This window comes from Curcuma longa, chromosome 4, assembly GCF_044706935.1.
Source record: "Curcuma longa cultivar G26 ecotype Majalengka, Jawa Barat chromosome 4, ITB_CL_G26_1.1, whole genome shotgun sequence".
Taxonomy (NCBI): Eukaryota; Viridiplantae; Streptophyta; class Magnoliopsida; order Zingiberales; family Zingiberaceae; genus Curcuma; species Curcuma longa.
The window spans coordinates 13,696,317-13,711,262 of record NC_133864.1 but is presented as its reverse complement, the minus strand read 5'-3'; the positions used below and the strand labels follow the sequence as shown (position 1 = coordinate 13,711,262).

The 14,946-nt window shown below is 40.1% G+C and overlaps 2 protein-coding genes across 2 annotated transcripts; one reads left to right on the top strand and one right to left on the bottom strand.

Moving 5' to 3' along the window:
* Nucleotides 1-9: 9 nt before the first annotated feature.
* Nucleotides 10-5,432, bottom strand: LOC141828614 (FLUCTUATING-LIGHT-ACCLIMATION protein 1, chloroplastic). Its single transcript, XM_074716066.1, has 6 exons — nt 4,725-5,432; nt 3,970-4,072; nt 2,860-2,915; nt 1,444-1,608; nt 412-525; nt 10-316 (listed from the first exon to the last, which is right to left on the bottom strand). The coding sequence occupies exons 1-6, from the start codon at nt 5,358-5,360 to the stop codon at nt 224-226; spliced, it is 1,167 nt and encodes a 388-aa protein (XP_074572167.1). The 5' UTR covers nt 5,361-5,432; the 3' UTR covers nt 10-223.
* A 2,958-nt stretch (nt 5,433-8,390) lies between these two features.
* Nucleotides 8,391-14,683, top strand: LOC141827695 (F-box/kelch-repeat protein At1g55270-like). The gene is given in 3 exon segments (XM_074715010.1): nt 8,391-8,704; nt 13,275-14,348; nt 14,350-14,683. Coding segments are annotated over 3 exon segments (1,317 nt in total). The 5' UTR covers nt 8,391-8,641; the 3' UTR covers nt 14,530-14,683.
* Nucleotides 14,684-14,946: the final 263 nt, after the last annotated feature.

Here is a 14,946-nt window from a genome sequence, read left to right as displayed (position 1 = left end):
GATGAAAGATGAACAAGTGTCCTTTTGATGTTAATGTTTTTAACACGTCGTAGAAAGTATAAATGGACTGAATATTGTAATTTGCAATCAGAATTACCGAGGTATTTCATGTTTGCATTGATCTTATGAACAAACTTTCATATATAATTAAACAAAAGAGATGACTCAGACGGGTATATAGTTGAGAGGGCATACGCCTTATCATGGCATGTTTGCGGTCATGTCAGAGGGGCCTCAACAATGGATAATCCTCCAGTAGCTCGCGTTCTGAAAGCGTGTCATTCTCATTTTGAGGTGTCCATAGGACCTCCACGGCCTGAAAACAGATTGTGCAAAAACATCTTAAACAACAGTGAAACGTTAAGATACTAGCTAGTGTTCGCAAGAATGTTTAAGAAATGGACAGTGTACCAATGTTTTGCTTGAAGGAATGGAACCGAGCTTCTGCAGTGCTTCTTTCAAGTCACTGCTGCTGTTGATGACAGGAAGCTTGTATACACCCTCAGCGGCAACCAGAATTGTAACCTGTAACATGTAAGAGAGACTAATTTCTAGTAGACTGAAACATAAAAAAATCGTAGGAATGACAAGAATAACAATGATAAATTCCATGACTGACTGAAGCCATGCGTGTCTCAGGAACAAATTTTGGCAGTATTGGTTGTGGTAAATATGCCTATAGCTTGAGGACTATTGAGACCACGATAAGACCAAGGTAGTTACTTATTGTCACATGGCAGAGGATCACCATTACTTGAAATACATTTTTATGTTTCTCTCTTTTAAATTAGCAAGAGACAATAAATAAGGCATTTGGTTTTATTCTTTCACACACTGCTCTCTTAGTCATCATCACATGACTGAATGCTACTACACCAGCAAACTATGAAAACCATGTAGCATTCACATATGCACAGACAAAGTAAACTTTGCAGGAAAAAATTAAAAGTGGACAAAATATGTGCAGCAAAGTGGAAGAGTGAGACGTGAAGTTTGCCAAACTGGAAGACAGACTCAACCGTGCTATCGAGCCTAACAAAGTGTAGGTTACATGACTAGCCAAACTAAAGGAACATGATAGTATAGGTGTAAAACGAGAGTCAACTCAGACAGATACGAAAAGAAATGGGCCCATTAGGTCTGTGCCATACCCGGCCCCAACATGGCTAGTTGACACCTCTACGTGGTAGGAAGTAAGGTCAAATCTGAGTTGTCCAAATATTAACCAACAAAAGCAAGTCATACCAAATTACATGAAAATCACAAACATACAAATACAAGCTCCATGTCAACATAAGAAGAGCATTACTTGATGTAAGAATTAGCTAGTCAATAAAATGATGGAATACAGCCACCTACTCTGCAATTCATGATCCCAAAGTGAACTAAGGCACTAATCTTTTGAGAAATTATAAGAGCAAGAAATTTTGGAACTGTACATACCACAATATACTCATTGCTGAAACCTTTGAATGTTAGATTACTTGTCTTTTGCCTTCTAATGCTGTTCACATTTACCAGTGTCTCTTCATCAAACTTACCGCGCTCCTCAATTGAAAGCTGGTTAAAACGTCTCTCCCCATCTTCTATACTTCGCTTTATATCCACCTTTTAAATTTCAAATAGCAAATAAATGTTTGGGTTATTATGGAATGCAAGGAATAACTCATTTGACACAAAGACAGGTTAGAACTTAGAATGAGAAATTCCAAGAATCAAAGATCTTTGAATCTTTATAAAGTTTTTTCTAAAAAATCTTGCAAGCGATCTATATTTCTCAAGAAAGGATGGATGTTGAATTTAAGCAAGTAATACTTACCCTTGAGTACTTTTCTGTGTATGTCTCTCTCTATATAATCGTTTAGATAAAGAGCACAAATCACAAGCTTTTGTTGGGTTGGATTTCCCTCTATGTGAGGATGGCCCAAGTGAAGCCCATATGGGAATCTGAATTTATTGCAGCCAATTTTCATCAAGTGTTCTGATTCAGGTTGATATGTCCCATCGAATTAAAATTGTGTGTGCATAGAAATGGCTTAGTGTTGATCATTTTAATTTTAAAATGTGGTGATCCAATTTGAAGTTCTCCACAGATTGTTAGTAATGCATGCAATTGTCATCTCAGTCTTTAGGTTTTGCTGAGAAATTTCCTTGTCTTTAAAATTGGTTATTTCATTTGCCAAAATGCTTAATAATGATAGTTGTAGTACACCTCCAGATATATCTAGAGTGGATAGTGGGGGCCGACCCCCCCCCCCCCCCCCCCCCCCCATCCACCATTCGAATCTTAACTACGGTGCATTATAGGGCATTTTCCTCCAATGGGATAAAAAATCTAAGACGTTAGCTGTTGGGCGAGGAGCCGCTCGCACTTCCAAATTTACTCGGTAGGCGAACCTATGGGGGAGGCTGCCCGCCTCTAGGACTAGTTGAGTCCAAGGCCTAAATACCTAGATTATCAAAAAAAAACAACAAAAAAGAGTGGACAGTGGATATTATTTGTTGTTATGGTTTTCTTCATTTCTTTAAATTGGAGGGGTTTTTCCACGAGAAAAATTACCTGCTCTTGTTTTAGTGATTGTGTTCTCTTCCCAGATTCTAGTTCAGGTACAGAGATGGAAAATAGATTCGTGGAGCATTCGATTTCTTGTTGTTTGGATTTTCAAATTATCGACCATAAATCTTAATTAGTCCTTTGATTATCAGGAATATGTCAAGATACAGAATAATAATATTAAGCCAGCAAATGCTTATTATTTTGATGCCAAATTAGCTTAGCACCACATAGAGAATTTCATCAGAATTGCAGTTAGTACGTATTTACTAAATTGAACTTCAACAAATTGAAGTATTACTTACAGAAGAATAAGCAGAAATGCAGCAGTCAGGATGACGAAGCAAAGCTAATGTTGTTTCTAGAACACAAGAAGAATAGCATCAAAGGAAGGTTAATTAAAAATTACAAATAAAAATATGCATCATTCATCAATGTCAAATTAACTAATTAATTAACTATGTAGTTAAAGAAGACTGAGGCAATACACCAATCTACTAGGTTTATTTGAGAGTATATTTAGCTACCTAGTCCTAATACTATTACCAGAAAATATGAACATTAAATAACCTGATACATTTTAGGTAAATTGTGGAGTTGAAGACAGTTATCACGATTAAAATTGCTATGCAAAGAAAAATGGATGCGAATAACTTCACAATCTTAAAATTAAAAAAAATTCTCAGGGATTATCTACTTGGAAAAAGTGGAAGGTGGGAAGAAGATAGGAAAAAAATAGGGAGGAAAGTTACAATCTTCAACTTACATTTTTTTTAGATTTATTTAATTGAATCTGGTATTACATTAGAGCTCAACAGCAAGATAAAAACCATGTAGTCAAATTATAGTTCAGAAGCATGACTGTGACTGCTTATTGTAGTTATACTATGGCAAGTAGAAAGAGGAAAAAGAAATACCATTAGTTCATTACAAATGCATGTGATTTTACAAAAAGTACAAGTCCAGTTTAAAAGGGACAAGTCCAGTTTAAAAGAGACTTATTCCATCCACCTGATTTTCCCCCCTTGAAAATGTTGTAAAAGGAAAAGTTAGTTGATGCTGACTAATTTTACAGTGGTACAGTAACATTTTGAAAAGCCAGAATTTTAAAGGATTGATCCGCAAGATAACATATGGTTATAACATTTTGACTAGTCATTTAGCAACAATATCAATCAACAAAGAATCAAAGCATCTCTGATTAATGAAACTAACTAAATAAGGAGCGATCAAATCATGAGCTTCTTAGATTTATCCAAAGTTTCTATTGAAATCATTTTTAGGAAATTGTTAGCCACGTGGATATACACAGAGAAGAATACTAGAAAAAGAAGCATCAAAACAATGTTGTGAAAGCAACAGACACCCTGTTGAATTTAAGATCATAATATCCTACTGAAATAGATTTGTAGTACCTGTCAAAACATAATTCAATCCCTCTGGTGTAGATGTATCTGCAGCTTGAGCGATGTTATCAAGATCCCTCTGAAATGATCGTGCCATGCCTAATAGGCCAACCTACAAAGTTCAAAATAATGTCTTGCAGTGTGAGTGTCTGTACGAATTAAAAGCACATTCTTCATCAATAAAATGCCTATATAAAATCCTTATTCCGGATTATTTTTTCAAGCAACTTGTTGAGACACTCAGACACAACAATGGTTATCTGCTAACGCTTACAAGGAAACATGATAGCAGGTACTATATGACGAAATTTTCTTGTCAAACAACAGATAAATCACTCTGATCTGCTGCAACCGTATTTTGGACGACTTCATTTCACAAACTAAACACCATGACCAATCTTGTCACTGCCAAGGTACGAGTGGTTTGAGAGATTTTGAGATTGTTAATCGATTGGCCATTGGATGCATGCACAATTCTTACAAAATATATGTTAATCTCCGAAAACAATATTTATGGTACTTATATTCTTATAAATTGCTGCCTCGAGTTTAAGTGAATTAATCTATTCCCACACGCTTCGAACCATAAATAACTATTGACGTGATTGCTATCTATTGTAACTTGTAAACGTAATGGCCTATGAGAGTGCCGCTAAGGCCCCAGAAGAAAGGGTTCATGGAAATAAAGGAAACGGAGCCTAACCAATAAAGCAAGAGGCTGTACCACATTAACGAAGAAATTCCAAGGAAGAGGATGCCCATACCTGAAGCTTTATGACGCTGGTCTTCTGCGTGGCCGTTAGGACGCTTCCATCACTGTCCCTGTCCGAGAGAAACCCAGAGAGCAGAATCACAGCAGCAAACCCCATCATAAGGAGGAAGAACCCCGATCCCGCACCAAAAGCCGACCCGACGTAGAACCCACCTCCGAACGGAGACGGCGCATAATAGGGCGCCGAGTAAAAGAAACTCGAGCTGGGAGGAGCGGAATAGCTCCAGGAAGAGGAAGAGTGCGAACGGGAGGGCGAAGAGGAGAAAGCCCTCCCGCCCATCCTTCCTCCGGACGCCGCGAGGGCCCCATGGGGATCAGCGGTGAGAAGAACACCAAGCAAGATAAGGGCAGCCGCCGGCTTTTTGATCCTTTCCATGGCCTCGAGCACCGTGCTCCACGCCGCCTCTAGAAGGCCCTCCTTCTTATCCCTCCTGCCTTCGGCTCCGGACGGTGGCACGAGAGCACATCTGAGGGAGAATCCGACGTGCTTGCGAGCTCGATAATGGGGGAATCGTGGCTGCGGAAGCCGGAGGAGAGGATGCCATCGGAGGAGGTAGAGAGGAGGGCGCGGCCGCTTAGGCGGCTCCCTCAAGACGGACACGGTTTCCAGCAACGACGCGGAACCCATTCGCGAAGAATCGAAGCCTGAGACAGGAAAGGAACGAGAGGAACGACGACGCCCAAAATCCGACCAGCATGGACCGATGAACCGGCATAGACCGGACCGGTTGGGCTTTGGTATGCGGGGTCGATAATTATCGCCCGAATGGCGGTTACTGCGCGATGATTGAACGACAAGGCTCGGGGAGATTGCGCGGGCCCACTAAATAGTGTCGTGTTCGCGTAGGCCACTCCATTCGTGTGGGGAAAAAAATTTTGCACCGATAAATGGTTTCTAAGCTGAGATATTATGTGAGTTTGAATTGATTGAATATTTTAGTGATTTAATCATTATTTTTGTTCTTATTAAATCTATATATGCGAATTATATAAACGCAATCACCCAGACACACACAAGGTTGATGATAGTTAAACTTGAATCAGTGATCACTAAGCATTGCCGCTGTAAGATCATGCGTATAACATGAATAATTAAATTGCAAAGCTAGTCAACGCCAATACAAATTTATTCCATAGATCGAACCAATCCGTTGAATTCCTCCTCGCGCCGCTGCCTCCGATATCGTCGTCGACACCTGATCAGTGCACTCCCCGGAAAGCGAGGCTTTGAAGTCGAAATGACCGGCGGCGTTGGCGCCGGGTTTGGGGACGATGCAGGCTTGCGCGCACATGGTGGAGCAGGCGACGTTCCCGACCTTGCCGTTGGCGCAGCGACTGTAGCATTGAGGGAAGCAGAAAGTTGCCTCGGCGGCGGGCGCAGACGAGGCCACCAGCACGGCGACGAGGAGGAAGGCAACCACAACCATCTTTGCGCAGGCCATTTTATATGTATAGCGTGCGTGGAAGGGATGATGATGTATAATTGATACTGAGAAGCAAATTGTATATGTAAGCAGAGGGCTTGAGGACTTCTGCTGAAGGATTGATGGTCGATTGGCTGCGAGGAAGGGAGGAGAGGGCGAGGGGTTCTTATGCAGCTACGGCATGGTGAAGGAGTGGACGAGCGGGGGCGGCGGGCTGGCTCGGTTGAATTTGACCGGATCGGATGGACGGGAAGTTAAAGCAGCCAGGCTAATTAAAATGCCACAGAGATTTCCAATGTCACGGAGATAGATATGATTCTACTACGAAAATATGAATTTTGATGTTGGATATATAAAATCCTGATAAAAAAAAGGGCAAAAGGAGGCAGCAAATCTGGTTTGACTTTGGTTGGTTCGTTGGACGAAAGCAGACTTTCCAGTAAGCGTCGCCTGCCATTGATCAATCTTCGACGGTGCTCATGATTAAACAATTTCCAGATAAAAAATGGCGATCTTAACCATTTGACTCCATCATCGCCCTCTTTGTGTTTTTTCTCACCGCCGTCCGTCTTCGTCTCCTCGACCTCAACGCCTCCGTCGTCGTCTGCAGCTATATATGGCCGCCAACTCGAGCTCATGGCAGTAAAACCCATCTCATTCCCATAGAAATTAAGGCGCCGCCTTTCCCTAAATTCTAGCCTTCTGAATTAATCGCCGATGAGGACGGAGACTCCTGCAGGATGTTGGAGCTCTTCGAGGCCCTCTACCACTCGAGGAACGGGCACCTGCTCCACCCTGGACGCCGCGACGGCGCCGACGCGGCAGCGGAGAGGATCCAATCTGGGATGGCGGTTAGATCAGACGGGATCTACCTAGGATTAATTCGGAAACGTGTAGGTGGTTGGGGAAGGAGTTGGCGGCGGGAATGGGGCGGAGCGTGGACGGTGCCGCCGTTTTAGCAACGCTGCGGACAGCGACAGCGATCCGCCCCGGCTCAAAGTTTCGTATCAGTGCAACCACACCAATTGAGATCTGCGACGACTAATTCATGCTAGATCTGCTACACCCTCGTGAAGAGAAACAATCACGGAGCCTCCACGTGTCGTCCAACCAAGTGAAGAATGTGTGCGTTCAGATTCACCAAAACACGACTTGAGAATTAACCCCGGGTAATCATGTAAATTGTCTAGAACATAATTTGATCTCTAATTATATTTGTAAGAATTTTTCTTTAAATAAGGATCGCAATCAAAGGATGCTGGGTATCTGGGTTGACTGCTGCGTGCGCTTCCTGATTTATCATGGTGGCCAGTGAGAAACTTTCGTAGGACCGAACCGATCACCCCCAGGGATTGAGTCAATGCGATTAATTGGGATTTATTATTTTTAAAAATTAACCCGATCTAAGTCTACCTATATAATTGAGTTGAGTTATTATGACGAAATAGATTTATTAAAATGTATAAAAATTAAATATTCATATTTTACTGAAAAGATTTAATCCGATCAAGTCGTGAAACAGATTTATTAAAATAGATACAAATTAAATTAATAAATTTTATAATAATTAATTATAAAATTTTAATTTATTTTTTCATATATAATTATAAAATTGATCAATGTAAAATCACTGAAATGGTAAAATATATTAATCCGATCAAAAAACTATTAGAGTGGCTGGTTTGATCAATCCAATGAAATACCAATTTTATCTGATCATTTATTTTAAAATTAAAATTAAAATATTAAAATTATGATACATGAAACGGATAATTTATTACATAACTGAGTTACGATGAAACAGAATTATAAAAATGGATAAAAATTTGAATCTTACGAAATCGAGATAATAGAGACTGTCGGTGGATTCGACATTTTGTAGAAATTGAAATGGATTATTTAAATAATTAGAATTCAAATTTTATTTAGATAAATTACTTTGATGAAAATTTTTTATATAATCGGATTAATCAATTTAAGAATTAAATATTTAAATTATTAAAATTAAATAGTTATTTATTGTTTATTAGGAAAGTTAAAAGTTCTAACACGCCATCGTAAATATTTTAACCTTTCCTGATTTTTTTTTAAAATTAGCGAGTCGTCATGACTCAATGAAATTAATTAATTAATTAATATTCGGTGTGAAATTAAGACGTTTATTTGTAAGTAATACAAAGGCGGCCCAGCGTGTCTGCGTGTGTGGATCGTGGATTCATGCGATGCGAGAGTCTTCCTTCCCCTCTTCTCCCTCCGAGTGCTCTCTAGTCTCTCCTCCCAGCTGAGAAACGAGTAAACAAATCTCAGATCAAGCTAGCAACCACTCGAGCGGAGGAAGTAGCGAACGCGTTGATGCCTCTCGTTTCGAGATCCAAAGAGAGGCCTTCCAGTCTCGTCCCCATTTCGCGGCTTGCTGTACCCTAACTGCATTTTTCTTCCCTGATCGATCGATCGACCGGAGGGGTCGGTTCTCCTCGGTGGGAGGATGGAGAGGGCTGTTCCGGAAAGCTTGGCCGGTCACCGAGTTGTTCGCGTGCAAGCTCCGCTGGTAAGTTCGTTCGCTCGTTTTCCTTCATTTCCTTTTCCGACTCTTTCCGCTTATGATTTGTTGTTTCAGTTTGTAAATGAGATGATCTGGAAACATTATTTTTGGAAGATTTGAGTCAAATTCGTAGGCGAGGGTTCGGAGAAGCCATCATTTAGGGTGGTTTTGGCTGCAGCTTACTGAAAGATTTCATTTTTAATTTATTAGGAGAGTCGTCAGTTGATGATAACAGCTAATTTTTTTTCTTCGTTTGTCTGATTGCATGTTTTCTAATAGCTAAAACGTTGACGTTATGTGTAAGATTTGAGTCAAATTTTTTGGGTAAGGGTTCGGAATGCCGTTTACTCCTGATGAGCTAAATCGTTCGTGTTATTGTTAATCTCCCACGCAAAGAGTGGATACATGGATCTCGAGTTTCGACGTTTCAAATGTTTTTTTCCCTTTCCTAAAATACATTATTGTAATTTCTGGTTGTTAGTTTTCTTTTATTTGGTTCTAGAGGAAGAATTTGACCTGGTACAACTCGAAAATCTTGATGTATTTGATTCTTGGACATTACTAATCTTACTGTGTGATTCATCTGAATGGTTATCATGGTCATAGTTCTGTTGCCTCCCTACTTTAGGGAAAAGACTGAGATGGATGTTAATGCCACCAAATTATCTAGTGACCGTAGTTACGATAAGAGAACATCAACACCAAGAAATTATGTTTGTCTCCTATCCTCCGTTGCTGATAAATTCATATTCTTTGTTGCTGCAGCTATTCTCTTTATCTGGTTAATTTTCTTACAATCTTTTGCTATATAGAATATAGTGGAATTGTACATGGAGCATAGCTTGTAGTGTTTACATAGTTTGACATGCAGTGGCTGGGATCAGAGCCTCGCTTCCGATATAGATTAACCAGGAAAACTTGTTTTCTTCTTATGTGCTTGCCCTGATTTTCTATTGAACTCTGTTTTCTTTCCTTACTTGCTTAGATTAACATGCAAGCTAAATTCATGTTATTTCGTCATGCAATCATATAGGTCACACTATGGCCTGTACAAAATCTTGATATTGTTGGATGGCATGGTTAAAAAGTTGTAGGTCAACAATTTTACAATATAGATGGAGCTTAACAGAATTTCTGGGAAGCAAGTGAATAGGACTGACTGTGCTCAGATGACTTTAAACAAATAAAGTTACTCTAATTAAGGACAATCATGTGCAGAAAAAGTTTTTGGTTGATTGTTTGGATCCATTCTATAGGTTACATTAGGGCTTTGGTAGAGGTTTAATAAGTCTCAATTTTGTTCCTTTTGGATGTGGATGTTGCTAGAAATAAAATTTAATCTTTTCATCCTATGTTGTCCAACGCTTTTCCTCTTTTAGCCAGATTGCTTGTTAAACCAGCAAGAGTGACAAGAATTGTCTACTCAACCAGAGCAGATAGAATTGAATATTGATCTGATGCAATGCATGGGCATTGGCCCTTTCATGTGATACTGCACTGTTGAGTATACAAAAGATATAGTGAACTTTATTCTACTGTGGGATGCTAGAATTGTCCTTCTCTCTATATATGCTTTTAGTGGGCATATTATACTATAGTGTTACTATGGAAAATATCAGTCTGTATCTATAGGTAGATACTTATTGAGGATAATTGACTTATCTTCGAATCATTTGATAGTGTTTGTTTGGTCATAATGTCATTTATGATGTAGAATCTTTTGCTTTGGCCCTATACATGTTTTTGCAAAATGTTCCTCAGCTTCAAAATATATCAGTGTGCCTTCATTCAAATCCTTAGTTCTTCCCAATTGCTAACTCCATAAGGTCAACTAATGCACAATACTATGTTGCGTTCAAATCTAGTGGTGCTTGTCATTGCTACAACATTGTTGTGACATGATATTGAGTTAATGACTGTAAATTGGTTTCTAGTCTATGATTAGTTGTCCATGTCGGTTTCAAACATAGGACAAACTAAAAGGAATTTTGGTATTTTAAAAAAAATGGGTATAGTGTGGGGGCAAATATAAGATTTTCATTTATGATAATTGACAGCTAAAGTGCTTATAGTAGGAGAGACCCAGCTAATATTTGAGTTGTTCTTGTTCAAGTGCTTTTAGCAATATACAAGTTTATGTGACAGTATTCAGATTCTGGAATTGCATGTATATGTCATAGTAGTTAGATTTAGAAAAGAGAATTTTCTAAAGAGTATAAAGTATACACTATCCCTTATATTGGGTGTCACTCATATTTTGTTAGAAATGTGAATGGAAAAGAGATGGAAAGGAAGGAGGCTTCATTGTGAATGAGACTTTAGTCCCACATTGAAAATTTTAAGGCATTTTGGTTTGATTTATAATGTGTCACAAGCATAGATGTTGTGAACATATGCATAGGGAGAGACTCTCTCTCACGCATGAATCCAAGCGAATGAATCAGAATTATTCTTTTGCATGTTGCTCAAGTGTAACGGATGCATGCATTAATATGCAATTAATGCAGAATTGATGACCGAGCGGTTGGAGGCAATGAATGGCCATTACTTGTCTATTCAACGCAACGTAGGTATGAAAAGGTGGATCTGCCACCTCAGTGGCTCTTCTAGAATCGATCACATGGGTATGGAGGGAGGTAAATTTAAGTACACATGCAAGAGGTGCTATTACACCAAAAATGTCATGCGCCCACAGACAACGTAGGTATGAAGCTCCTATGTAAGGAGGTCATGACTTAAGCAAGAAAAAGCAGAAGCAATAGCAAAGAAATTCTTCCAACTTCATCCCCAAAATTTCTCTCCCGAAGCACTGTCGAAGGGGGGCAAATCTATTTTAAGGAAAACTTCCACATTCAAACGTAGGCCTCAGCTTCTTCGTTTCCGACCACTTGGAAACCCACTCGGACTCAGGATTACTTTCCAAGCACTTGGCTTTTCATCTCGAGCACTTGGCACTCGGGTGACAATTGGCAGTTGGGCATGTGCTTCCTTGACTTGACATTGTCTTCTCCTACTCAACGCTAGGCGACTCGGTCGTTGAGCGATATCTCTCCCGACTCGACGCATAAGCAACGACGATCTACTCGGACTCAGCCGACTCGGTAGCTGGGCGACGAGTCTACTCGGCAACACTCAGGAGTACTCGATGACTCCGCCTCCCACTCGGGCTCGGGAAGCATCTGGGTTGCAGACCTTGCGGCACTTGGGAAATGCGGGAGCAGCTCAGTGACTTCCACTTGGATAGACTCGGGAAGCACTTAGAGCAACTCGGCCGAACCAAGAGCTTACTTGGCAGCCTGAGATTATCCACTCAGGCCACTCTGAAATTGAATTTTGTAATTTTCAATTCAGAATATTCCTGATATCTCCAGCAAAGATTGTCCAACATATTTATGTTTGGTGGCATGACAATTGGTACACACATATATAATTAAATGTTGATAACTTAATAATATTAAACCTCCCTGGCTAGAACAAGATGTAACGGTGGTGTAGGGGTGTATTGAGGTGGCGGCAGTCGGTGCCAGTTAGGAGGAAGAACCCAAGAGGGAAGAAGTTGAATTCATAGTAGAAACTCCAGTTCACAGATAACTGGAACTTTAGCCTCATCAAATCCTCAATGCACCTTGCAGCAACTATGGATGAAATGTTACCTTGGGGAACCATCGACGATTATCTTCCTCTCAACTCTCACCTCTTGTTGTGACTCTGGTCAAAACTTTTTCCTTCTTGATTCTGCATCATGCCTCCCCTTGTGACTTTGGCATGGCTTGTGGAATTGAGGAAGATGCTCATGGCTCTTCCTTGACTGTATTGGGTCATGCCAATTGATGAATGGAACAATAAGTATTGACCATGTCAACCAACATGGAAGGAAATTTAAATCCTTGAATTACACTGCCAAACTGTCCAGAATATATTTAATCCAAGGGAGGCAGGCATTAGCTATGTTATGTTAATAGATTGTTCATAGCTAGGGACAGAGGTAAGCACTACATTTGACAGAATAATGTTGATTCAGTGAGGGGAGTGGAGGCACCAGCTAGGTTAAGTTAATGATTGACTTATGAGTTGTTTTTGATCTGGCTAAGAATATCCATGTTGATGCTTTTGCATTATTCAAATAACTCGGAATTGTTAAATTCTCTTATTTTGGGCAATCAAAAATCATGTTGGATTCTGGTCCTTCATTTAGAATCTCTGAAAGAAATACACGACTAGAAAGTGGTTTTTCATTTCTTAGTAGGTGTCTCACACATTGTACTGTTGAAACGGGATGCTTATGGTCTAAGGCGAAGCATTTTTTATTTTTTCCCATATAAATAACAATGAAGCTGAATGGAATTATGGACAACCGCTTTCAGTTTGTAGTGTGTTTTTCATCCATCATATTTCATTGGCACTATACTTAAATGTATTGCCCATAGTCACCTTGAATACTGATAATTGGCATTTTTTTTGTATGTCTGTTCACCAGATTATATTCGTTCATGTGCATCTGGTGCTTTCTGTTTATAATTCTTTTGCAATTTCAAGGTGTTCCATTAACAGTTCAAATTCTAAATGCTATCTGCAGGTTGATTCTGTATCATGCTATTGTAAAGTAGATGCTGGTTTGAAAACCGTTGTTGGAGCTAGAAAATTTGTTCCTGGTGCTAAGCTCTGTCTACAACCTGAAATTATACCCAGTGGAACAAGATTGAGGAACACACGGAGGGAGAGGAGTAGAAACCAAGCACCTCTATTGCCTGGTCTCCCAGATGATCTTGCTATTGCTTGCTTGATTCGGGTTCCTCGAGTTGAACATCAAAACCTCCGATTAGTTTGCAAAAGATGGAACAAACTTTTGTCTGGAAATTACTTCTACTCTCTTAGGAAAAAGCTAGGGGTGGCAGAGGAGTGGGTGTATGTCATCAAGAGAGACCGCGATGGAAAGATATCCTGGCATGCATTTGATCCTAATTATCAACTCTGGAGGCCACTTCCACCTGTTCCTGTTGATTATTCTGAAGCTCTTGGTTTTGGTTGTGCTGTTCTTAGTGGCTGCTACCTCTACCTATTTGGCGGTAAAGATCCATCAAAGGGATCAATGAGGCGTGTAGTCTTCTACAATGCAAGGACAAACAAATGGCACAGAGCTCCAGACATGCTTCGGAAACGCCATTTCTTTGGTTCTTGTGTCATCAATAACTGCCTATATGTCGCTGGTGGGGAATGTGAAGGGAACCAAAGAACTCTTCGGTCAGCTGAGGTTTATGATCCTAACAGGAACAGATGGGCAACCATTGCTGAAATGAACACTGGAATGGTCCCTTTCATTGGTGTTGTTTATGAGGGCAAATGGTTTCTAAAAGGTCTTGATTCACACCGTCAGGTTGTGAGTGAAGTTTATACTCCTACTGCCAACGCATGGTCCACTGTTAGCGGTGCAATAGTTACAGGTTGGCGAAATCCCAGTATTTCATTGAATGGAAGGCTTTATGCATCAGATTGCAGGGATGGATGTAAGCTTAGAGCCTATGAACCAGAAACAGACTCATGGGATAAGTTCATGGACAGCAAAAATCATCTAGGAAATTCTAGGGCCTTTGAGGCTGCGTCATTTGTTTCTCTCAACGGGAAGCTGGCAATTATTAGGAACAACATGAGCATTAAGTCTAGTTGATGTGACAGATCCAGCAAATATCATAGAAACAAACAGTGCTCGTGCGTGGGAAAATATTGCTGGCAAAAGCCAACTTAAGAATTTTGTGGCAAGCCTATGGTCCTCTATCGCAGGACGCAATGGAGTGAAGGGTCATATTGTTCATTGTCAAGTGCTTCAAGCATAAGAACCCGTGGAGCAAATGAAAAGTGACAGAAGTTCATTGATTTCGTGTTACAGTCAGCTGGTTACTAATCAATTTACATCTCAAGTGGAGAATTCTGTAACAAAGCTCTTCGTTCTCCTACCTGTTTTTGTGTGTGTTGATATCTTACCCAGAGATTGAAAATATGCTATTTCCATTTTGGATAGTGGGAGAAGGAACATGCTTTGTTGCACAGAATGAGGACTGAGCATAAGTTACTGCAATGGCCTATCTACAAGCTATGTACTGCATCGAGAGGGAAAGTAGGTGGGCATCACAGATATACAGCCATGGAACTATCAGTTTTACTGCGCACTTATCTCTGATGACTAGAATCGTGCTTAAATGGTAATTCATTATTAAACGCGATAGTAAAGTCATTGCCTTCCTTGTGGAACT

What these genes read in the sequence shown, in the direction of transcription:
- LOC141828614 (XM_074716066.1), bottom strand. Translation starts at nt 5,360, where the DNA reads ATGGGTTCCGCGTCGTTGCTGGAAACCGTGTCCGTCTTGAGGGAGCCG. An exon ending in CCAGCGTCATAAAGCTTCAG is followed by an intron (nt 4,073 to 4,724) that starts GTATGGGCATCC and finishes TGAACTTTGTAG; the next exon opens with GTTGGCCTATTAGGCATGGC. An exon ending in ATTGAATTATGTTTTGACAG is followed by an intron (nt 2,916 to 3,969) that starts GTACTACAAATC and finishes CTTGTGTTCTAG; the next exon opens with AAACAACATTAGCTTTGCTT.